This window comes from Salmo trutta, chromosome 34 (genome assembly GCF_901001165.1).
Source record: "Salmo trutta chromosome 34, fSalTru1.1, whole genome shotgun sequence".
NCBI lineage: Eukaryota > Metazoa > Chordata > Actinopteri > Salmoniformes > Salmonidae > Salmo > Salmo trutta.
Window position 1 is genome coordinate 17,136,533 of NC_042990.1, and position 24,846 is coordinate 17,161,378.

At 44.1% G+C, this 24,846-nt stretch overlaps 1 protein-coding gene across 1 annotated transcript in view; it reads left to right on the forward strand.

Annotated features, from left to right (window-relative positions):
- Positions 1-1,159: 1,159 nt before the first annotated feature.
- The window catches only part of LOC115173713 (partitioning defective 6 homolog gamma), a 54,067-nt gene continuing 30,380 nt past the window's right edge, over positions 1,160-24,846 (forward strand). The window contains exons 1-2 of the mRNA XM_029732048.1: positions 1,160-1,473; positions 5,880-6,102. Coding sequence (XP_029587908.1) covers positions 1,399-1,473; positions 5,880-6,102 — 298 coding nt within the window. The 5' untranslated portion in view covers positions 1,160-1,398. The remainder of the gene's footprint in view (positions 1,474-5,879; positions 6,103-24,846) is intronic.

Here is a 24,846-nt window from a genome sequence, read left to right on the forward strand (position 1 = left end):
TACACACAATAACACAACAGGCCTAGAGTAGAAAAACATGAGTGTTTAGAATGATGTTTACAGTTTGAGGGGAGGAGGTAGCTTCACACACAGAGTCAACAGACACCCAGCAGGTCAAGAGATGCTCCCGTAGCCTCGCAGCCTGGAGCAGAGGGCTGGGCTGCAGCTGTTCCGTTCTGCAGGCGTCTCCATGCCGCCAGAATGCAGACAGTAAACCTGCAGACACAGCTTCACACATACATACGCACACACACATACATAAACACACACACCATGACCATGCTGCTTTATACAGTTACAGAATTCTCTATCCTCATGGCTGGCCCTGAATAACTTGGTGTCTCTTGTCTTTCTTGGCACATTATGTGGATCTCTCTAAATTATTTCTAGTGAAAAAAATAGGACAAAGGGGTGTAAACCAGTTTGTATTATTCAGTGAGTGAATGATGTATGATTTTTAAACTAGGTTATTGTTCTCAGTCAGATTGAATCGTTTCAAAATGCTTAGGCTATAAAGCAATAACGCCCGAGGGGGTGTGGTATATTTAAGCAATAAGGCCAGAGGGGGTGTGGTATATTTAAGCAATAAGGCCAGAGGAGGTGTGGTATATTTAAGCAATAAGGCCAGAGGTGTGGTATATGGCCAATATACCATGGCAAAGGGCTGTTCTTATGCACGACGCAACGCAGAGTTAGAGCAGTAAAAATACATGTTTTGTCATACCCGTGTTATATGGTCTGATATACCACGGCTGTCACCTAATCAGCATTCAGGGCTGAACCACACAGTTTATAATGCTTATTATAATGCTTATTATAAACCAGGTAGTTTGGGTCCTAAGCATTATAAAACTGGGTGGTTCGAGCCCTGAATGCTGATTGGGTGACAGCCGTGGTATATCAGACCATATACCACAGGTATGACAAATCATGTATTTTTGCTGCGCTAATTACTTTGGTAACCAGTTTATAATAGCAATATGACACCTCGGGGGTTTGTGGTATATTGCCAATAAACCACGGCTAATGGCTGTATCCAGGCACTCCGCAAGAACAGTCCTTAGCCGTGGTATATTGGCCATGGCATCGCGTCCCCTGGCGTCTTGGAGGACGGGTGTTTTGGGAGGGTTGAAAGCTGAAAACGTTCACGCAGGAGCTCGATGATGTCATCTGCGAACTCACTCCCCCAAGTCAGAGGCACCGATTTGTTGTCTTCGTTTTATTTCCCCGCTGAAGTTTCACCAATGCGTCGCGGACCGCAGCACAAACCGAGGAAGTCAGATAACTAAACTTTGCCGTCTAAACGACGTGGGATTTAAGGGATTTAGCGACTGGACATAGACCCGAACAGCCCCTTTTCTGTGGGCGCGCGCGTGAACTTTTACTGGAACCGCAAAAATGAATCGGAGTTTTAATAAATCCCAATCTTCCCTGCAATATTTTGATTGCATCGCGGTTGAAGTGAAAAGCAAGGTAAGCCGACTAGCCTGTCGATGGAACACATTTAGACACCATCATGATCATTTTCTTTGAAGTAGGCTAAATAAGTTAGCCTAAGCTACTTGACATGCTCTGGAATGGGGTTTCTGGCTAAATAGACTCGGCTGTGGTGGAAGAGGTAGTAGACCGTACTGCTACTTGTCTAGATTCGACCTGCCACATGCAATGGGAAAACTCACAAACTCTCAACAATTAAGCCACAGTTGGTTAGTTGATGAATTGGTTGTAAACTACTGTGATTTTTCCAGAAGGCAACTTTTTCACATTTCTAGTGGAAAACCCGCTGAGGATTGGGACTATTCATGCGAATCCAGATGCCATGGCAGATGTTCTAGAAAAACTGGTTTTGCATTGAAGGGTCGATTAAATGTGTTAATTATTCTAAGGAAAGTCTCCTGGTAATTCGCAAGAGTAGCGGTCGAGATATGGTTATTTTTTGCAACATTTGTTGCAACTACACTTGATTGTTTTGCTACTAACAGAGTTGACACTGACAGCGTGTTGATTTCAACACAACAATACGCCGACTGACTTTACAATATTATAGCCGAGCTTTCTCAACCAAATTACATTCCAATAGACCCAACACCGAGCTATTTAGATATGTTAACACAAATATGCTCTCTCATTGTTGCAAAACTAAAATGTAATCGTCTATCGATGTGGGCTAGATACCGAGACACGTTGTATTTATTAGGACAAGCAGCTCTTGACCTGCTGGGTGTCTGACTCTCTCCTCACACTGTAAACATCACTCTACATCTGGAGTGTGTGCCAGATGCCTACCAACCAACAGACACTGGTGGGTGATAAGACGAAAATGTGCCGTTGAAGCCATTGGTGGAATAGATCAGTTCAGACGACTAGATCTCTTACTACTGGCCCATGTCGTGTCCTTCCTCCATCCTGACATGTCAATATATTGTACTGATAGTATATTCTTCTACTACTATGATATCTGTTGCCCAGGTTATGTTCCTCCATCATTCCTCTCTTTCCTCCTCTCGTACAAGGTTTAGGATGGTGCTGATGTTTAGTTTATCCTCAGGTGGATTTCACAGCCTGTACGCTTCATAGGCAGGTTGTATAATCTTTGTGTAGTATTGTGGCTGGCAGTGTTTTGAAGGCTCAAGGCTCTCGTTGGTGAAGTGCATCATTGCACCGTGCCTGCCCGCCGCAGAGCTGATCCCCTCTATTGCTTCAGAGGGCTGAGTGAGTATTCAGCTCTAATTCAGAGTTAATATTCAGTCTCACTAATTCATACCGGGGCTGGAATCCTGCTGACCCATTGTCTGTCTCTCTGTCTGTGGTGAAAGGAGGTCCTCTATCAGGAGCCCTATCAGAGGGTTAGGGCCCCCTTCTGGCTTGTCTCTCCTGGGAACCCCTTAAGGAGCAAGCAGTTTAAAGTTTTGTTTGTGTGTTTGAAACAACCTCTGACAGGTGGAGAGGAAACTTGTCATCAAGAGCCGTATTGGGTTGGGCTAGGTAGGGCAGGACTAAATATGTCATCACAGAACTAATTGGCTGTTGTAGTGAGTCAACCAGTGTCATCCTCTAGTGACACAACCTAACTCACCATCACCACTCTATTCAGGCCTGTTGGAGTGTGACCTCAGTCAGGCACCATCTCTCCCCACTGAGGGAGTCAATCGGTATCAGCCTCTTAGTGATGTCATAAAGGAGTTTAGTTCCTGTTTTTCACCGACCCAGGAGGAGAACCTATTCTCAGGTGGTGTTCTGATAACACCAGACTAGAACAACGTGGCTTCTCAAAGACGAGCTGTGTTGCAACGGGCTGGTTTGTCTCAGCGCCAGGTGTTCTCTGTAGAGCTGTCTTAAGATGGTACTGTAGCATGTCTTCACTCACCCGGCAGTATCTCTCACCCTCTCCCTCCCTCACCCATCACGGTTCATCTCTCAACCACTGGAATTTGCATCTCCACACAAAACTGTCTGTAGCTCGGCTGGGTAGTTTAGATTGTCACACGGGGAAGAAACGTGATAAGACAGAGAAGCCATTAGCAAACTTAGTCTGGCCTCCATCCGTGTCAGTCAGCGTGTCGGCCTAATGCTTGAGCAGCGCAGCCTGTCAGTCTGTACCTGTCAGGACCCGATAACATTCTCCTGTGAAAGAGGAGGAGGTGCTCTTTGTTAGTGTGATGTATTATTTTCAGGTTCTGATTCAAATTTAGCTCATGATCTTGTCCAGACTTGTAGCTGGCTGATTCCCTTCAGGCTGTGTTCATGTTTTAAACACAGGCTGGTTTAACAACTCAGTCACACGGATGACACGGTAACATACTGAACCTGAAAAAGTACACTGACGTCTACTTTTCAACAGCTAACATATCTAGCACTTTTTTAGGATTCTGTTTTTGAATCCATTTTATTTCGGGGGTTTTTCTCATAAAATCATATCATGACTCAGTGGTTTTCACAAGACCTCAGCCCACAAGCTGAGCGAGAACAGTCTGTCACAAACTCATCACTTATTGTTAAATGTAGGTTTCATTTGATTTATTTTGGTGTGTGTGTGTGTGTGTGTGTGTGTGTGTGTGTGTGTGTGTGTGTGTTTGGCATCAGTATGAGTTGGATAACACACCTGGCATCACACTGCCTCACCAACATGTTCAGATGATATTTCGCGTTGTAATGACAAACTGCATGACAGGCCCAGTCTAACACTAACCTCCCAGCAGTCTAACCTAGGCCTTCCTCTCTGAGAAGATAATTACCGTACCATAGCATACTGCAGCACAGTGCGCCACCATCTACAAGTGACTACTGTTATAATGTGACTGCTATTGTCAGAGACAAAGCCTAGCTTGTGTTATGCAGGCCCAGTGCCCACGCATACAGTGATAGTTTCTACTGGCCATGTCAGTCACATGACCAGAGCTGTGACCCCTGGGTCACCCCAGCTGCTCTCCATGGTGGTCCAGTCTCTCTCTCTCTCACACACACAGACACGCCAGTACAGACAATCACGCCTCTGGGCATCCTGTCTGAGCAAACCTTGGTGTGTGTGTGTGTGTGTGCATGCTCAGTCAGTTCGTCCACCCCCGTATAATGTTGTTCTGACCCGAACTGTTTTGTCTGTTGGCGTCATCTCATCCAGATAGGCTTGTTTACTGCTGACTCATTCACCTGCATTGTTCCTTTTGTTTCAGGTTCCTTCCCAAATGGCACCCTACTCCCTATATAGTGCACTACTTTTGACCAGGGGCCTTGATCAACAGTACTGGACTACAGTGAGCTCCAAAAGTATTGGGACCGTGACAATGTTAATGTTGTTTTGGCTCTGTACTCCAGCTCTTTTGATTGGAAATGATACAATGACTGAGGTTAAACTGCAGACTGTCAGCTTTAATTTGAGGGGCATTTTCATCCGTATCGGGTGAACCGTTTAGAAATGAAAGCATTTTTGTACATAGGTAGCATCCACGTTAATGTAGAAGTGTTTAGAAACATTCTATTCTTATTTACAATAAGTGACTCAAATGACACTACATTATTTACTATTAATTTATATTGGACAGGAAATGACCTGAAGCACAACCAAAATAAACAGCAAATGCATCCAACAAGTTTGTAGAGTCACAAGCTTGATGTAATAATTGCGTGCTAGGAGTACGGGACCAAATGCTAAACCTTTGACTACTTTAATACACACAAGTGAATTTGTCCCAATAATTTTAGTCCCAACATTTTAGGGGACCATGTACAAAAAGTGCTGTAATTTCTTAACGGTTCACCCGATATGGATGAAAATACTCTCAAATTAAAGCTAATTAACCTCATAGTCATTGTATCATTTCAAATCCAAAGTTCTGGAGTACAGAGCCCCCAAAAAAAAAATTGTCACTGTCCCAATACTTTTGGAGCTCACTGTGTATTTAGGGAAAAGGGTGCATTTAGGACAAGCCTAAACCTCCACTTCCCCCTTGCTTCAGTGGGATAAATGGAAGACGTGGACATAGCAATACGGCTCTTTTCTTTACCTGTGTCGTGGCTTGTTTTGAGCGTTACATTGTGTAAATAGTTTTATTGTGGTTAGACTGTCTGTGAAGTTCAGGAAAATCATCTTCTTTAGCCATCCTGAAGGAACATTGTGTCTGTCTGCCAAATTCTGTTTTGGCTGAACATCGTCTAACCTTGGTGGTGGATTAGAGAAGAATGTGAAACAGTTGTGACACTGTGATTACTTAGCGTTTTAGGACTCTGTCCCACTGAGGTCTCTTATGTCTTACTATACGTTTATAGGCCAGGTCGATATCGATCGAGATTCAAGTATAAGGTTGGCTCAAATTGTGTTCAGGGCTGTGCTCTGTCACCAAGCAGCTGTCTTGCTAACCCATCCCTACGTGTTGTCCCTGCAGTATGGAGCAGAGTTCCGGCGGTTCTCCGTGGACCGTGTCAAGCCGGGGAAGTTCGAGGACTTCTATAAGCTCATCGTGCACGTTCACCGCATCGCCAACATGGAGGTCATGATTGGCTACGCTGACATCCACGGAGACCTGCTGCCAATCAACAATGATGACAACTTCTGCAAGGCGGTGTCTACGGCCCACCCGCTGCTCCGAGTCTTCATACAGAGACAAGGTGAGGATGAGCTAGACTAATATATGGTGTTGCAGTTTGCTCTATCGGAAACAATCGTTTTCTTCTACGTAGTCATTGGTTATGTAATGATTAGGGACTGTTTTCTCACCTAGCGGTCAGGATCCTTTTGTTTCCCTCACACTGGGGGGGGTTACTGTCCTGTACTGCTGGTCCTCCATGTGTGTGTGATGGATCAGTCCTGTGTGCTAACTAAAAGGGGAAATGCTTGCAGGCGAAAGGAGGTCGATGGGAACGTCTTCTTTCATGCCAGACATTACTGAACAAAAGCCCTGCTTGAATGATATGCTCCTCACTATGTAAGGCTGAACTGAGCGCTGCTCATCCAAAGGCACCGCTCCTAAACACTGAATGGGAGCCGGCATCCCTCCCCCATATACACAAGGCCTGCGGAGGCCTCTTCCCCTGTATACCAGGCATGGGACCGGGCATGGGACCAGGCATGGGAAGTCGACTGCAGCCGGCCCCAGCATACAAATGCATCCATCACCTTTCATGTGGAATGTTCACGTCATTGGCTGTGTTGTGTTTCCTGGTGTACTGTCCCGCTACGTACTGCTACAGTTCGTTTTATGACAATACTCCCAATGATTTTAATACAAGAGACTGAACAAAGTGGGGTGTTATCATGGCACATTGCTGACACAAAGGATTTGTCTGTTGAAAGGGTGCCGCTCCAGTAGGAAGGAAGATTATACAATGCCTCTCCTAACAAAGAGTTAGTTTTATCAGGTGTTTTTTTTTGTGAAGGGTTAAGTAATGATAGTGAAGTATTCATATGTGTGCAGCAGGGCAAGGTGAACTTATTGCACTGGAACTCATGGTGTAAGCGTGAGTACTATTTACAGGAATTCGCACTGTAGTTTCTTTGGAAATGAGTCAGCATTCTGGAGCTGTGTATTGAACCTTACTGGAGGCCATTGTTCTAACATCTAGTCATACTGAGGCCTATTCCTGCCTGTGTATCTGGGAGTAAAAATCCCCTGTGGTGAGTAGCGCTGGGTAGTACCAACCTACAAGCACCACAGGTTTCAGTCACGCTGTCCAAGTATCTCCTGACCACCCGGAGAACAATCCAGGCCTATGTCAGAGACGGTCAGTAGCTAGAAATACTGCCCTCTGTCAGGGCCTCGCATAGAGACATTAGTTTGACTCAGCGTCACGACTCTGTCACTCTGATCACACTGATCCTATTCTAATGCAGTATGGGTCGTCTGGACCCGCAGACTGACTGAACAAACACTTAACTAGACTCTAACCTCACAGAGACAACAATACTGCTCATAACAGCAACAGTCTTAAACATTGTCCCTCTCTATGTTTTGCGAGAAAGCTGGTAAGGAAATTCCTTATGCAAAACACCCCCTCTCTGAGTGAAACTCTGGAATGGGTTTATAAGACTGAACAGAGCAGGTAAATATCCCTGACAATGGAGTTCCAGAACCCCTCACTGTCTGTCAATTTATAGTCTTCTCTCTTCCACCACATGACCTCGGACCCAGCCAATCAGAGTAGAGACATAAAGTCAAATGAGGCCCCTGGGGCCAGGGTAGGGTGGTCACTAGATCACCTCCATGGTCCACTGCCATGACAAGGATCCATTTGATGTGCTGCTGCAGAGGTGCACTTCTCCCCTCTGCCCGGGACCCACTAAGACCCTCAGATCTCTGGGTAATGACTAATCTGAGTACAGGGGGGAACTGAACCTGGAAGAGCCCCGCAAAGGGCCCACTTCCTCCTGGTTTAATTTGAACTCACCACCCCACCCCCTACCTTTCCCAACCCCCTCCCGCGTGTGAGTGTGGAGACCTTGCTGCTGTTTTTACAAGGTTGTCTCTCTCTCTGACTGGTAACCAGGCCTGTCGTTAGTTTAGATGGATCAGTCAGTAGCCACATGCATCATTGCATCTGGCTTTCACCCATCCTGCCTGCGCTCTCTGTTGTTCAGTGAGTTATGAGGTTGTAGGACAATCAACATCAGACTGAGGAAGAGCGGGTTAAGGATCTTTCTCCTCCTGCTGTTATACAGTAGTTTCCTCTTAACCTCTCTTGGGTATGTGGGACGTGACCGTCCCACCTACGGGACACACTATTCAACAGCCAGTGAAATAGCAGGGCGCCAAATTCAAAACAACAAAAATCTCATAATTCAAATTTCTCACACATACAAGTATTTTACACCATTTTAAAGATAATCTCCTCGTTAATCCAACCACATTGTCTGATTTCAAAAAGGCTTTACGGCGAAAGCATAGCATTAGATTATGTTAGGACATCACCTTGACAAGAAAAACCACACAGCCATTTTCCAAGCAAGGAGAGGCGTCACAAAAAACAGAAATACAGCTAAAATTAATCACTAACCTTTGATGATCTTCATCAGATGGCACTCATAGGACTTCATGTTACACAATACATGTATGTTTTGCTCGATAAAGTTCATATTTATATCCAAAAATCCCATTTTTACATTGGCGTGTAATGTTCAGAAATGTTTTGCCTCCCAAAACTTCCGTTGAATGAGCACGTCAATTTACAGAAATACTCATCATAAACGTTGATAAAATATTAAACTGTAATTCAAAGAATTATAGATACACTTCTCCTTAATGCAACCGCTGTGTCAGATTTCAAAAAAACTTTACAGCGAAAGCACACTTTGCAATAATCTGAGTACAGCGTTCAGACACGAAACCAAACCCGCCATTTTGTGGAGTCAATATAACTCAGAAATAATATTATAGATATTCACTTACCTTTGATCTTCATCAGAATGCACTCCCAGGAATCCCAGGTTCATAATACATGTTTGTTTTGTTCGATAAAGTCCATAATTTATGTCCAAATACCTCCTTTTTGTTTGCGCGTTCAGTCCACTACTCCAAATGCAGGAAGTGCGCCGAAATGTCACGACAAAAAGTCAAAGTTCTATTTATGTTCGTAGAATTATGTCAAACGATGTATAGCATCAATCTTTAGGATGTTTTTAACATAAATATTCAGTAATATTCCAACCGGACAATTCCAATGTCTTCAGAAAAGAAAAGGAACACAACTGACGTGAGCGCGCGCCTCTGAGCTCATGTCATTTCCTCACTCATCTACTTCCAGGCCCTCTTGTTCGCTTCAAATTCACAGTAGAAGCATGAAACAACGTTCTAAAGACTGTTCACATCTAGTGGAAGCCTTAGGAAGTGCAAAATGAACCCTAAGTCACTGTAGTTTGAATAGGGAATCAATTGAAAAAAAACTACAATCCTCAGATTTTAAACTTCCTGGTTGGATTTTTCTCAGGGTTTTGCCTGCCATATGAGTTCTGTTATACTCACAGACATAATTCAAACAATTTTAGAAACTTCAGAGTGTTTCCAAATCTACTAATTATATGCATATCCTACCTTCTGAGCCTGAGTAGCAGGCAGTTTAATTTGGGCACGCCTTTTATCCGGACGTCAAAATACTGCCCTCTACCCTAGAGAAGTTAAACGGGGAGATCCAGGGAGATTGGAATCATTTCTTTGCATAATTTACTAATCCTGTTACTGGAGCCACATCTGTTTGCATAATCATGATTAATAAAGTGCAGAGATGGGGAAGCTGTGGCCTCGACTAGTAAGCTGGTTACGGAGGGGGAACAGTATTAGGATTGTCCTGTAGACGTATAGAGCAGAGACAGTTGAACTATTCTAGTGTATAACTGTTACAGTTCGGGAGCTTTGGAAGATACAGCATGAGTATGAGAACAGAGGGGAAAGGAGTAGTGGAAAGCATGCCTGTATTCAGGCTCCCTGCCTGAGACAATGTGTGGGTGTGATTGTAGCTGTCCAGTCATGTGGAGCCTGCTGGTCACTCACATTAGCTCTGGGTCAGAGAGCTGCAGGGGTAGAGCTTTGTCTGGCCTCCCTTGTTCTGCAGTGGTGGAGCTTTAGGTTGTCTCTGAAATGTCACCCTATTCACCATATAATTCACTACTTTTGACCAGGGCCCTATAGGGAGCCATTGTGGAAGCGGCCTTAGTCTGGCCTCTTCTTTAGACCAGCTCTGGCATGACCACTTCTAATGTAGCTCAAGCTGATAATTGCTGCATAGGGTTAAGGTTCAACTTGTGAGTTGTAACTTTTAATAAAAATCTTTGCCACAATGCAAATTGATTCAAATTGCATTATAAATACAGAATGAAATAGCTGGCACTCATGGTATGTATCAGGGGTAGGCAAATAGATTCAGCTGTGGGATGATTTATGTCAGAGTGAAATGTTGTGGGGGCCGGAACATAATTCTAATATTGACCCCAAAAAAATTGTATTTGAAAATAACAATTTCATACAGTGCCTTCAGAAAGTATTCACAACCCTTTTCCACATTTTGCTGTGTTACAAAGTGGGATTAAAATGTAATTTCTTTTGTAAATGTTATACACAAAATATTCCCGTTCCTCGATCCGGCCCTGTGGATGACATGGAAAGAGAACGGTTGTAAAGCAAGAAACCATCTGGCTATTCGGTTGTTATTGTTTCTCTTACCAGCCATCCACGTGAGGGGCGCATGGTCCGTAGCTAATGCAAACCTCCGACCCAGTAGGTAGTACCGGAGATAATCGAGGGCCCACTTAATGGCTAGGGCCTCTTTCTCTACAGTAGCATATCTCTGTTCCCGATCGCTGAGCTTTCTACTTATAAAGAGAATCGGCCTCTCAGATTCGCCTTCACCCTGAGCTAGTACGGCCCCGAGCCCCGTATCCGAGGCGTCTGCCTGTACAATGAACTCTTGTGAGAAGTCCGGAGCCTGTAGGACGGGATCAGAACACAGGCCCTCTTTTAGCAATTGAAAGGCCTCCTCCGCCTCATCTTTCCACTCTACCCGGTTTGGCAAGTTTTTCTTGATGAGGTTTGTGAGGGGGTTGGCAATGGTTGCATATCATGGGATAAAACGGCGATAATATCCCGTTATCCCTAAGAAGGCCCGAACGCCCCGCTTGGTCTGGGGTCGAGGCCAGTCCCGAATTGCCCTGGTCTTCTCTGCCTGTGGGCGTATTTTCCCATTCCCCACGGTGTACCCCAGGTATTCCGCTTCGGACAGACCCATCCAGCATTTTTTTGGATTGGCCGTCAACCCTGTGGCTTCCAGACTCATGAGCACCGCCCGTAGTCGTAGGAGGTGACTATCCCAGTCCTCGCTGTGGATGACCACATCGTCTATGTACGCCGCTGCGTACTCTTGATGGGGCCGTAGAATGGCATCCATGAGGCGTTGGAAAGTTGCAGCAGCACCATGCAGTCCGAAGGGCATCCTCACATACTGAAAGAGCCCCTCCGGTGTGGCGAAGGAGGTCTTTGGGCGGTCCTCTGGAGCCACCGGCACTTGCCAATATCCCTTCGTCAAATCCAGGGTGGTGATGAACTTGGCCTTTCCTAAGCGCTCCAAGAGTTCATCCACGCGGGGCCTGGGATATGCGTCGAATGTAGAGATTGCATTCACGCTCCTAAAGTCGTTGCAGAGTCTCATACTACCATCGGGTTTGGGGACCAGGACTATGGGACTGGACCACTCACTCGTCGATGGCTCGATCACACCCATCCTCAGCATCTCCCTTACCTCGTTCTTGACGATGACTCGGCGGGCCTCAGGAATCCTGTACGGACGGATATGCACCTTCTTGCCGGGTTCAGTGTGGATATGGTGGAACAAGACATCTGTTTGTCCTGGGAATGGAGAGAATACCCGGCCGAAGTGAATAATCAGCTTGTCTAGCTGTCTCGACTGTTCCGGCAAGAGAGTTTGGCCATGGCGCACCTGTGGTAGAACCTCTTCTTTTCCTTGGCCCTCCATGGCCATCAAAGTCACCTCCTCCTCTCTTCCATGGTACTTCTTCAACAGGTTTATGTGATAGAGTTGGGCCTTCTTCCTCCTGTCGGGTTTGGTTTTTTTCTTCTTTCCTGTCCCCCTTCTTCCCATGCATAACGTCATCTGCCGCAGCTCTTTTATATAGAGGACAGTCTCTCCCTATCAATAATGGCACCTTCAGCTGGGGTACTTTCCCTGCCCTGACTGTACACCTTCCTTTCGGAGTGAGAATAGACAGATTCACGGTGGGGTAATAGTGGGTGTCTCCATGGATACAGGACACGGCTACTTTGTCTGGTATCAGTGTTGCTGAGGTCACCATCCGCTCCTCTACTAACGTAACCATACTTCCCGAGTCGAGAATGGCAACCACATCTTGTCCTTCTACTCGAACCGGAATCTCTGGGGCTGGGGCTATTTCTGTTAACCAACAGTGTTGATCATGCCCTCTCGAACCGGGATGCGTGGAGATGGGCAGCGATGACTCCATGACCATGGACTCGTCCTTGCTAGGACATTGTGAGGCATAATGGTCTGGAGACTGACATTTACAACACCGACCCTGCTGTGTGGGGGATGACTTCTCCCACCTCCGGAGGGGGTTTGGAGGTTTCGGTGGCGGACGTGCCGGGGAGAGTCGTGGTACGGGATTAGCAGAATCCTTCCGTTCCTTCTTGTCCTCTTTTAACAACTCCCCTGTAGATCGGTATGTTTCCACCGCCTGGGCTATGTCGTCGGCTGACAACGGGTTGGTTTGACCCACAACCCTTTTTAAGTCACTGGGTAATTCCCTCAATATCTTGTCCACAACGAGGGTCTCTATTACATGTCCTACTCCCTTTCCGGGTTCCAGCCACTGTTTCATCAGTCGTATTAGAGCGAAGATCTGGGCACGGACGGGTTGGTCAGTCATATAGGTCCACTGATGGAACTTTACAGCTCTATCTCTGGCAGTCAGCTGGTACCGGGACAGGATCTCGGTTTTTAGTCGCCCATAGTCCGCAGCTTCGCCGGAATCCAGGTCAAAATAGGCTTCCTGGGCCACCCCGGTCAAAAGAGGGGCTAATGCGCTCGCCCATTCTGTGGGCGGCCACTCTTCCAAGGTGGCCGTCCTTTCGAAGGTCATGAGGAAGGCCTCGATATCATCCTCCTTGGAGAGACGAGGTAAGATGGCATGAGCAGCCGCTCTAGGCTTCACTCTAGGTTCTTCTCGCCCACTCAGCTGTCGTTGCAGGAGTTCTATGGTTGTCTGCTGTGCCGTGATCAACTGTTGTAGTAGGGCGTTGTCCATCGTTCTTGAATGGTTCCTCTGTGTCTACTGGAAGAATCTTGATTTACTCACTTATCCTTGTCACTCGTCCACCTAGTGCCCACATTCTCCACCAATGTGAGCGGACCAAGTCATTTGGTGTCACTCTGAAGTGGAAAGGTGGAATAAACGAGTCCAGAGTAGGTTATCTTGATTCAACACAGTTCTCTATTGAGGGATTTCTGACAATACAAACACTCCAACACAGTCAATGAGAATCTCCAAAGGAACAACATACATCTTCTTTAGATGACACAGGATCACATTACGATTATCTTCAAACTATAACAACAATCACATATTCATCACCGTCTTAATGGCTCTTCATGGATAGCACCTCTCTCTCCGTAGCCATTCCCCAACGATAGTTTATCTTCCTCCTTTCTTGCTGGTTCCATCCTCTCTCTTGTAGGGGAAAGAGAATATCTCATTAGTACCGTCAGCTGTGCTTAATTGACTCTGGTTACCTTGTCTCACATGCCTTGTTGGGCTACTATCCGTGAGCCCAGCCTGCCCTCTGGTGGTCCTTTCACAGTGATTATAGCTGAGAGTCTTTCTGGGTAAGCCCATTTTATTCTTTTCAAAATACTTCTTGCTCTGTCAAATTGGTTGTTGATCAATGCTAGACGACCGTTTTCAAGCAGATATAGGTCATCTGTAACTCGGCCACACAGGTGCGTTCACTGTCTTGGTAAACAACTCCAGTGTAGATTTGGGCTTGTGTTTTAGGTTATTATACTGCTGAAAGGGGAATTCATCTCCCAGTGTCTAGTGGAAAGCAGACAACCAGGTTTTCCTCTAGGATTTTACCCCTTGGCTCCATTCCGTTTATTTTTTATCCTGAAAATCATTAAGTAATGGGGAGTTTAACGGGGCCCGACTGGCGCAGCTGTCTAGGGCACTGCATCGCAATGCTAAAGGCGTCACTACAGACCTGAGTTCGATCCTGAGCTGTATCACAACCGGCCGTAATCGAGAGCCCCATAGGGCGATGCACAATTGGCCCAGCGTCGTCCGGGTTAGGGGGGGGTTTGGCTGGGGTAGGACGTCATTGTAAATAAGAATTTGGTCTTAACCTTTCTGGGAAGGGGGTTCCGCTAGCGGAACACCTGGCCTACAGCCAGTGAAATTGCAGGGCGCCAAATTCAAACAACAGAAATCTCATAATTAAAATTCCTCAAACATACAAGTATTATACACCATTTTAAAGATAAACTTCTCGTTAATCCAACCACAGTGTCCGATTTCAAAAAGGCTTTACGGTGAAAGCGTACCGTGCGATTATGTTAGGTCAGCGCCTAGCCACAAAAAACCATACAGCCTTTTTCCAAAGAAGGAGAGGTGTCACAAAAGTCAGAAATAGCGTAAAAAATTAATCACTAACCTTTGATCTTCATCTGGTGGCACTCCCAGGACTCCATTTTAGACAAATGTTTGTTTTGTTCGATAAAGTTAATCTTTATGTCCAAAAACCTCATTTGAAATTGGCGTGTTATGTTCAGAAATACATTGTCTCAAACAAACATCTGGTGAAAATGCAGAGAGCCACATCATATTATAGAAATACTCATCATAAACATTGATATAAGATACAAGTGTTATACATAAGATTAAAGATACACTTCTTGTTAATCCAGCCGCTGTGTCCAATTTCAAAAAGGCTTTACGGTGAAAGCACACCATGCGACTATGTTAGGTCAGCGCCTAGCCACATAAACCATACAGCCATTTTCCAACCGAGGAGAGGTGTCACAAAAGTCAGAAATGGCATTAAAATGAATCACTTACCTTTGATGATCTTCATCTGACGGCACTCCCAGGTCTCCATGTTGGACAATAAATGTTTGCTTTGTTCGATAAAGTTCATCTCCAGTAATCCAAATGCACAAAGCGCGGGCACAAAGTCTAGACGAAAAATCAAAAAAGTTCCATTTGAGTTCGTAGAAACATGTCAAATGATGTTTCTAATCAATCCTTAGGGTGTTTTTATCATAAATATTCAATCATGTTTCAACCGGACAATAATGTTTTCATTAGAAAGGAAAGGGAACAGAGCTCGCACTCACGGACATGCGCGTGACTAAACTAAAGGCTTTCACCTGGGCCATCTGCTTAGAGTGCTCTTATTCACTCCCCTTTCACAATAGAAGCCTGAAACAACTTCTATAGACTGTTGACATCTAGTGGAAGCCCTAGGAAGTGCAATCGGACCCCACAGACACTGGATATTCGATAGGCATTCACTTGAAAACTACAAGCCTCAGAATTCCCACTTCCTGGTTGGATTTTTCTCAGATTTTCGCCTGCCATATGAGTTCTGTTATACTCACAGACATTATTTTAACAGTTTTGGAAACTTTAGACTTTTCTATCCAAATCTACCAATTATATGCATATTCTAGCTTCTGGGCCTGAGTAACAGGCAGTTTACTCTGGGCACAAAATTTTCCCAATGCTACCCCGTATCCCTAAAGAGTTTTAACTGACTTGCCTAGTTAAATAACTATTTTTTTTAAATACAATCGTACCCATAACATGATGCAGCCACCACTATGCTAGAAAATATGGAGAGTGGTACTCAGTAATATTTTTGGGGCAAATCCAATATTAGCACAGTGAATTGCTTTGCAAAAGTTTTTGCAGTATTACTTTTGTGCCTAGGATGCATGTTTTGGAATATTTTTATTTGCTACAGGCTTCCTTCTTTTCACCCTGTCCTTTAGGTTAGTATTGTGGAATAACTAGAATGTTGTTGATCCATCCTCAGTTTTCTCCTATCACAGCCATTAAACTCTTTAACTGTACTTAGTCACCATTAGCCTCATGGTGAAATCCCTGAGCGGTTTCCTTCCTCTCCGGGAACTGAGTTAGGAAGGACGCCTGTATCTTTGTTGTGACTGGGTGTATTGATACAGCATCCAAAGTGTAATTAATAACTTCACCATGCTCAAAGTCATATTCAAAGTTGGCTTTTTTTATACAAACACACACACACACACAAAAACAAACAACTTTGGGGGGACCAAAATAAATGACTAGCTGGCTGATTTTTGTGACAGGCCACCTGTTGCAACCACTGGTATACATGCAAAGCATAGATAGATGGGTTTTATTGTTTTACATTGGGTCAATTCCACAAGAATGGAATTTCAATGTTTAACAAACCATTCAACTCTATGCACAAGGATTACTTTTAACAATTTCCACAGAAAAATGTATTAAAAATAATTTAGTGGAAGAGCTGTGCTGATGTAAACTTTGGTAACAGATTTTTTTAAAAATCTCCCTCAGGTTTTAATGCGACCACGTTTGCCAAGAACTCTGTTAGATATCTGCTCCGAATTTTACTTTTACCCCCTTTTCTCCCCAATTTCGTGGTATCCAATTGGTAGTTACTCTCGTCTCATCGCTGCAACTCCCGTACGGACTTGGGATAGGCGAAGGTCGAGAGCCGTGGATCCTCCGAAATACAACCCAGCCAAGCCACACTGCTACTTGACACAATGCCTGCTTAACCCGGAAGCCAGCCGCACCAATGTGTCAGAGGAAACACCGTACACCTGGCGACTGTGTCAGTGTGCATTGCTCCTGGCCCGCACAGGAGTCGCTAGAGCACGATGGGACAAGGCCATCCCTGCCGGCAAACCCTCCCCTAACCCGGACGACGCTGGGCCAATTCTGCGACGCTCCATGGGTCCTCCCGGTTGTGGCCAGCTGCGACAGAGCCTGGACTCGAACCAGGTTCTCTAGTGGCATAGCTAGCACTGCAATGCAGTGTCTTAGACCACTGTGCCACTCGGTAGGCATCTGCTCCAAATTAACATGACGCATGGTTATTGGTTATTGAACTACAGTAAGTGAAGTGGATTTACACCCAGTAATGGAATTACATCACGGGTCCCTGATCTGTACTACACAGAAATGCATAATTATGGATATGAATGAGATTCTCCAAATGTCATGTTTCACAAGTTTCGACAGCACAGCAGAACAGTGTAGGGTTCCGTACAGTGCAGTACAATCTAGCAGAGTATAGTACATTATACTTTACTGTACTCTTTCTTTACTGTATTGGACTGTACTCTGCTCACTGTATTGTCCAAACTTGTGAAACGTACGTCTATGATTGGTTCAGATTTGGTCCAGTCCATCTGTGGACTTTAACAGCAAGGCCAGGGGGGACTGACCAAATTTCAACTACTTTTCAACGTCCATGGATGTCCGGTGTTGGTCGGTGCTCAGTGGGTGAGAATGCTGGTTACAGTAAATGGAAAGAGAGGGGGGTGGCTCATGGGTAGGTGAGTGAGTGAGATTCTCCAGACTCTTAACACTCTCTTGGTTTTACCAAAGGACAATAGAAAGACAGAGAGAACTGCTATGAGCTGAACATAAGTATGCCAGTGGAATGGAGGACAGTAGCAGGTGACCCAACTGTGGTTTGTGACTATTATTTCCCATTGTTGCCAATTCACTTGTAGTAATTCTGTTACTTAATCTAATTTATTTATAAAGCCCTTTTTACATCAGCAGATGTCACAAAGTGCTATACAGATCCCAGCCTAAAACCCCAAACAGCAAGCAATGCAGATGTAGAAGCACAGTGGATAGGAAAAGTCCCGTGTGGCTCAGTTGGTAGAGCATGGTGTTTGCAACGCCAGGGTTGTGGGTTCAATTCCCACGGGGGACCAGTACAGGGGGGAAAAAATGATGAAATGTATGCATTCACTATTGTAAGTCGCTCTGGATAAGAGCATCTGCTAAAATGACTAAAATGTCATGTAAAATGAAAAACTCCCTAGAAAGGCAGAAACCTAGCGAGGAACCAGACTCTGAGGGGTGGCCAGTCCTCTGCTGGCTGTGCTGGGTGGAGATTATAAGAGTACATGGCCATTAATGCTAGATTGTTCTTCAAGATGTTCTAACGTTCATAGATGACCAGCAAGGTCAAATAATAATCACAGGGGTTGTAGAGGGTGCAACAGGTCAGTACCTCAGGAGTAAATGTCAGTTGGTGTTACTAATGTTTTAAAATTATTTTATTATTCTGAATTTTAATCAGTTAATAATGAATAAACAAAATTGAAATCAGTTAAATCACTACAAGTAATTGGTAGGTCGACCATTACTTGTTACTTTTGTGAACTTTCATTATCCTCTCTCATGAGGGAGCGAAATTAGAAAATATCTTAAAGATGAGTGGGATTTTGATAATTGAATTACAAGGCGTATGGAAATATTTCTTACATTTACAGAAGCTAAAAAAATTCTACAAAACTATATATAAGTGTTGAAATTAGTCGGCATGGCTCTTTACGTCAACATGTTTGTGTTTTGATGTATTTCTCATATGGTCATTTCCATGTAAAAAGACCCATGAACACCAACATGTGAAGTTCACAGAAGCATTTCAAATTTGGTGTCAAATAAATGCTAAGAGTCTCTATATTTCAGGAAAATTAAGGCATATATACATTTTTCAGCCATTTCCATCCTAAAAATTAGGACTAAGCAAAAGGCTTTGCTTTCTGATCAAACAGAAAACATCTTCCAGAAAAAGTCTTAAAGGTATTAGAAATGCAAAGCACAGTGATGTTGAAGTAAAGACCCCTGCCAACTAATATCAACACTTATATTTCGTTTTGGAGATATTATTCTGCCTGCTTTAATTTTAATAAATATTTCCTTGTGCCTTAATTCCATTACCAAAACCCAAATCTTTCAAATAAATTCAAATTTCTCTCCCTCATGGAGGATAATGAAAGTTCACAGAAGTAACAAGACATATCAATTACTTAGTGTTTTTACTATCACTTTTGTTTGTTTATGAATTAAGTGATTAAATGTGAAATTCTGTTACCTTTTTGGTCGTGTCAGGTAAGTGTCTTGCACTTTTGTCGTGTAGCTGTTTTTGTTTGTCTTTCTGTTTTTTCCTTTGCGAGTTTGACTTTGAGCATCTCTGGGTGTTAGCATGTCCTCATGGATGGGTAGGTTGGTTCTGATGCGACGTCCCATCAACATTTGCGCTGGTGAAAGTCTGTTCTGCAGCAGTGCGCTGTGGTAGATCATTAGACTTTTCAGGAAATCCTCCTTCCCATCGTGTGCCTTTTTTCATCAGACCTTTGCCAATTTTGACTGAACTCACTGCTAAGCTGTTGGGGCTGTAGGTGTTGTCTGAATCCCCAATCGGTAGCGAATGATTGGAATTCGGAACTTGAGAACTACGGGCCATTGTCGGAGTACAGTTCAGACGCAACCCCATGTCTTGTGAAGACTGATTTCAGGTAGGTGATTACAGCTTTGCTGGAGGTAGTTGGCAGTGTTGCTACTTCAGGGTAGTTTGAGTAGTAGTCGGTAACAACAATGTGACTTTTGCCATTGCAGTCAAAGTCAACTCCAACTTTGTGGTAGAGTCTGTTGGGTGCTGGAGGAGGCATTAGCAGCTCTGCTTGCTGCTTTGGCCTGTAGGTCAAACGCAGTTCACATGAAGCAGTGGTCTGGCTGAGTTCCTGGTTCATTCTTGGCCAGTACATCACTTCTCATGCTCGTTGTTTGCATTTTACCTCAGCCAAGTAGCCCTTGTGTGTTTTCTGTAGCATTGCTTTGCGTAGTGTCATGGCAATGACAATCTTGTTGCCTTTGAACACTGTCATCCACAACAGTGAGCTCTGCTCTGCACATCCAGCAATCCTGTATTTTCTTTGGACAGTTGTTTTTCTGTGTGGGCAATCCTATCAGTATTGTTTCTTTCTACTCTGTCATTCTTTGGTCAGCTGCTGTCTCTCTTTTGATCTGCTCCATTCTCTCAGAAGTCACAGGAAGTGATGCTACGATCATATCGACATAGGCCTGAATCTGATTTTCTGTGTGTCGGCGCTCTCTTTCTTGTCAACTACTCGAGAAAGAGTGTCAGCGGCAGACATTTCACTTTCACGGGGTGTATATCATCTTCACGTCATACTTTTGCAGTCTGATCAACATTTTCTGGATTCTTATTGGACAATCATTCAGTTGCTTAGACATGATTGACACCAGTGGTTTGTGGTCAGTTTCTACTTCAAAGGCTTATCTGTAGACTTATTGGTGAAACCTTTTGCAAACGTATGTTCGCCAGTAGTTCTTTCTCTATTTGTGCATACCTTGTTTCTGTGCCTGTCAAGGCTCTGGACGCATAAGCAGCGGGTTGCCATGTGTCGTCATGCTGTTGCAGAAGAACTTCTCACAGGCCAAACTGTGACACGAATGCAGAAATCCTTGTGCTTTTCTCTGTATCATAGAACCTGAGCACTCGCTCTTCTGTGATTGTCTTCAGGTTGTTTTTTAAGCAGTTTTCCTGTTTGAGTCCATATCCATTTGTTTGTCTGTTCCAGAAGACATCTGAGTGGTGTGTACTGTGCTGACAGTTGAGGTATGAATTTTGCAAAACTTTTCAGACGCTTCATGCCCATGAAGCGTCTGACGTCGTCCTTGTTCTTCGGGTACTCCATATTGTTGATGGCTGATGATTTTCCTCGGCTTTGGTTTGACTCGATCCTCTGAAAGTGCGTCTCCCACAAAGGTATGTGTTTTCACACCAAACTCGCATTTGTCCTTGTTTAGTTTCAGGTTGACTTTCCGTGTCAGGTCCAGCACTTGTCTCACTCTCACGTCATGTTCTTCTTTTGTGGACCCCCAGACGATGATATTGTCCATCATGGTCTCTAGTCCTGGAATGTGCTCATAGATTGTCTTGTGGTAGGCCTCTGGCGCTGAGAGAATCCCATATGGCAGACAAAGAAATCTGTACCTTCCCTCAGGTGTGTTGAATGTGCCTAGCCTTGAGCTTGCATCATCTAGCATTATTTGCCAGAATCCTGATGAGGCATCAAGCTTACTGAACCACTTTGCTCCAGCAAACTGCAACATTATCTCTTCTCTGGTTGGCAACTTGAAATGCTCTCGCTTGATAGCTTTTTTGAGATCTCTCGGGTCTAGACATATCCTGAGATCACCGTTCTTTTTCACCACAATAACCAGTGAGCTTACCCAATCTGTAGGTTCATCCATATTTGTGATGATGTCCATCTTTTCCATGCGTCCGAGGTCCTCCTTGAGCTTTTTTCATGCACAACTGGAGTATTTTTGTCATCGATACATATTTTGTGTTCTCCAGGTTAACATCCGAGACCCTAAAACACGTCCTCGTACTCAGTCAGTAGTGATTCTTGGTCATTTTCAGTCTGTCACTACATACTCTTTTCACCAAATTTAGCTTTTCACAAGCACTGATTCCTAGGATAAGCTGAACACTCTTTTCCACGTTCAGCAGCTGTGCTTTGAAATGTTTTTCCTTTGTGCTGTAAAGTTACTATGTAGCTTCCTTTGACTGCTATGTTCTCCCCAGTATAACTAGTAACCTCGATTTTCATTGGGTGTATTTTGCTCTTCACATTCAGTGTTTTGTAGTCATCCAGCGACAACAGGTTTACCTGCGCTCCAGTATCGAGCTTGGATGGTATTGTAGTTTAATTCGCATTCAATGGCACAATCCATTCAGCTTTTGTAGTTATATAATTTGCCATATGCAGGGCAATTTTTTTGGCTTGTGGATAACTCCACATTTTCCCCATGTGGTATTTCGATTTTTCTCTTTTGGTGGTTTTGTGTGTGTGTGTGTGTGTGTGTGTGTGTGTGTGTGTGGCTCCTCTCTTTGTATTGCATACACTGACGTCTCATCCCTGCGCAGCTCTTTAGCTTGTGCTCTGGTGGTTTCAGCTGCTCGACACATTCACTACTTTATCCAAAGTTACATCTTGCTCACGCAGCAATCTCTCCTTGAGTCAATTATCAAGTATGGCACAGACAATCCTGTCTTTCACTAGTGAATTTGAAAATCTGAAAGACACATGTTTTGCTCCGTGTGTTCAGCTCAGCCAAGTACTGGTCAACTGACTCCCTGTTTCTGATCATTAGATCAACTTTTATCTCTCGAACGTGATGTTCTGGCTCGATACAAAGTGCTGCTCAAATTAAGCCATGAGCCCTGTCAATGTCAAGTTTGCCTCGTCTAGCTGAAAGCTATTGTAAATGTCCAATGCATCCCCAACAATAACATGCGGAAAAATTGAAAGCTTCCATTTATCTCCCCTCGCTCCACTGGTTGCTATGTAGATATTGGATTTCTGCTTGAAGCGTTTCCATTTGTCGGCTAGATTGCCTGTTAACTGCACAGGAGTAGGAGGACTAAGCCTATCTATGACCGGGAAACGGGTACAGTTTCAATTTCTCTTCCGTTAGTTGCTCATCAACTTGCTCATCAATATATTCCAATACAGCCCCTGTTCTTCGTTTGATGACAAACCGGAGCGTAGGTTTAACTACTTTTTAATAAACAGATACGTCAGCTAGAAATGTCCTTGAAGTATGCATGGCATGGCTACACAACTCCCCCACCCTCGCATAGCCTGCTGGGTGACATAGTCTTAATGTTTTTAACACGTAACAACACAACTAATGTTTAATTCTTAAGATGGACTTAACATGTTACTGAGGTGCACACAGTCAACATACGTTTTCCTTAAGGATCTTATTGGCCTCCATTGTCAGGTACAGTTAACTGTTTTTCTTCTGGCTCAAAGCACTGCTTGTTTGACGTACCCGAATCCCCTCCACTGCAAGGAATGAATAAAAACAAGACAAAAACACTTATGTAGAGTTCTAAAGTTAATGTTGAGTGTGTGCCAGTCATAATCCTACCTACAACTACACTAATGTAGTGGACTTCCTGCCTTCAAGCAAAATATGTTTTTGCTTTGGTTTTGGGGGAAATGTTTTTTAAGACAATGCCAGCGCTGAACAGACTGAACTTTAAACAGACGTCAAGAGCATCTCTTTCGCAAAACCCACAGTTTAAATAAATACTGGGAACTTGGGAACGAGGAGGTCGGAGATATAGGCCAAGGTCGTCTCGGTGGCAGTGTAGCTTGTTTAACATGTGGTGTTATGGGTACATAACCTGATTAACCTTCTGGAAACCCACCTGGGACACTAGACTGATAATAGTGTTAGCAAAACAGTGTCTCGTTTTAGTACAAATGCACAGTACTGGCTGTCAGAAGGAAACTGCTTTATCAACATTTTAAGTTGAACTCTTAGTGCATCTTGAAGCGTTAAATGTGGATGAGCTATTGTAGAATTCTCTTCGCCATTTCCTGGTTGCAAAAATTCTAATAGTTCTCCGAATTTCAGTTTGTGACAAAGCAAGCAAGGATAGTGTAGAGAATCATTGTACCATCCAAACCGCTGTGAAATATATTTTCCATAACCAAAAATATTGTATTTTCATCTGTTTTGAAGCTGGTGTACAAAAGTAAAAGACACAAAACCTAAACTTAGGAACCGGAATCATAGAACTAGCGCACATAGAACATATCTACCGCTTTTTAGACTTGCTTTAAATGAGAATGACAGATCTATAACACACACACACACACACACACACACACACACACACACACACACACACACACACATTTCTATGTGGGTTTGGTCAGGTCGCCCAAAAAGATATCTATTGCAGCTTTAATGTGGCAAGGAGAACTAAAATTCAGTCCATCATAGTGAACCAATTGTTACTATTGTTTTTGCTGCTTTTAGACTCAAACGTGTATTGAGTTGTTTGCACAGCAGACGTTCAGGGAAAGTATTATTCTAATTACACTGAGTGTACAAAACATTAAGAACACCTGCTCTTTCCATGACAGACTGACCAGGTGAATCTAGGTGAAAGCTATGATCCCTTATTGATGTCACTTGTTAAATCCACTTCAATCAGCGTAGATGAATGGGAGGAGACAGGTTAAAGAAGGATGTTTTAAGCCTTGAGACATGGATTGTGTATGTGTGCCGTTCAGAGGGTGAATGGGCAAGACAAAAAATATAAGTGCCTTTGAACGGGGTATGGTAGTAAGTGCCGGGCACACCGGTTTGTGTCAAGAACGGCAACGCTGCTGGGTTTTTCACTCAACAGTTTCCTGTGTGTATCACGAATGGTCCACCACTCAAAGGACGTCCAGCCAACTTACATTTACATTACATTTTAGTCATTTAGCAGACGCTCTTATCCAGAGCGACTTACACTTGACACACCAGTGGGACACATTAGAGTCAACAAGGGCCAGCATCCCTGTGGAACGTTTTCGACACCTTGTAGAGTCCATGCCCTGACGAATGTATACTCAGTGTATAGACTATTTCAAGCATAAATCGGTTGTTGAGGAATGTAAATTGGCATGGTCTGAATAGAGGAATGTCATACACACTGCAACAGAACCCTGCTGTGGGGCAGTGACTGGACTGAGTGAACCAGCTGCTTTGTTATATTTCTGTAATTGCTAATCAAAGTGTGGTGGTGCTTTACAAAGTGTTCGAAACAAACATCCCTCTCCTGTAAGTATAATTTAATTCCCCAGAGAGGATGTGACTCCAGACCAGTGTCTGAAGTCCCAACAGAGGTCTAAGATGGGGAGCCAAGACTGCAGACTGTATTGGCCAGCTAGAAACATAGAGAAGGCCCAGATGACATCTAATTGGGTCGA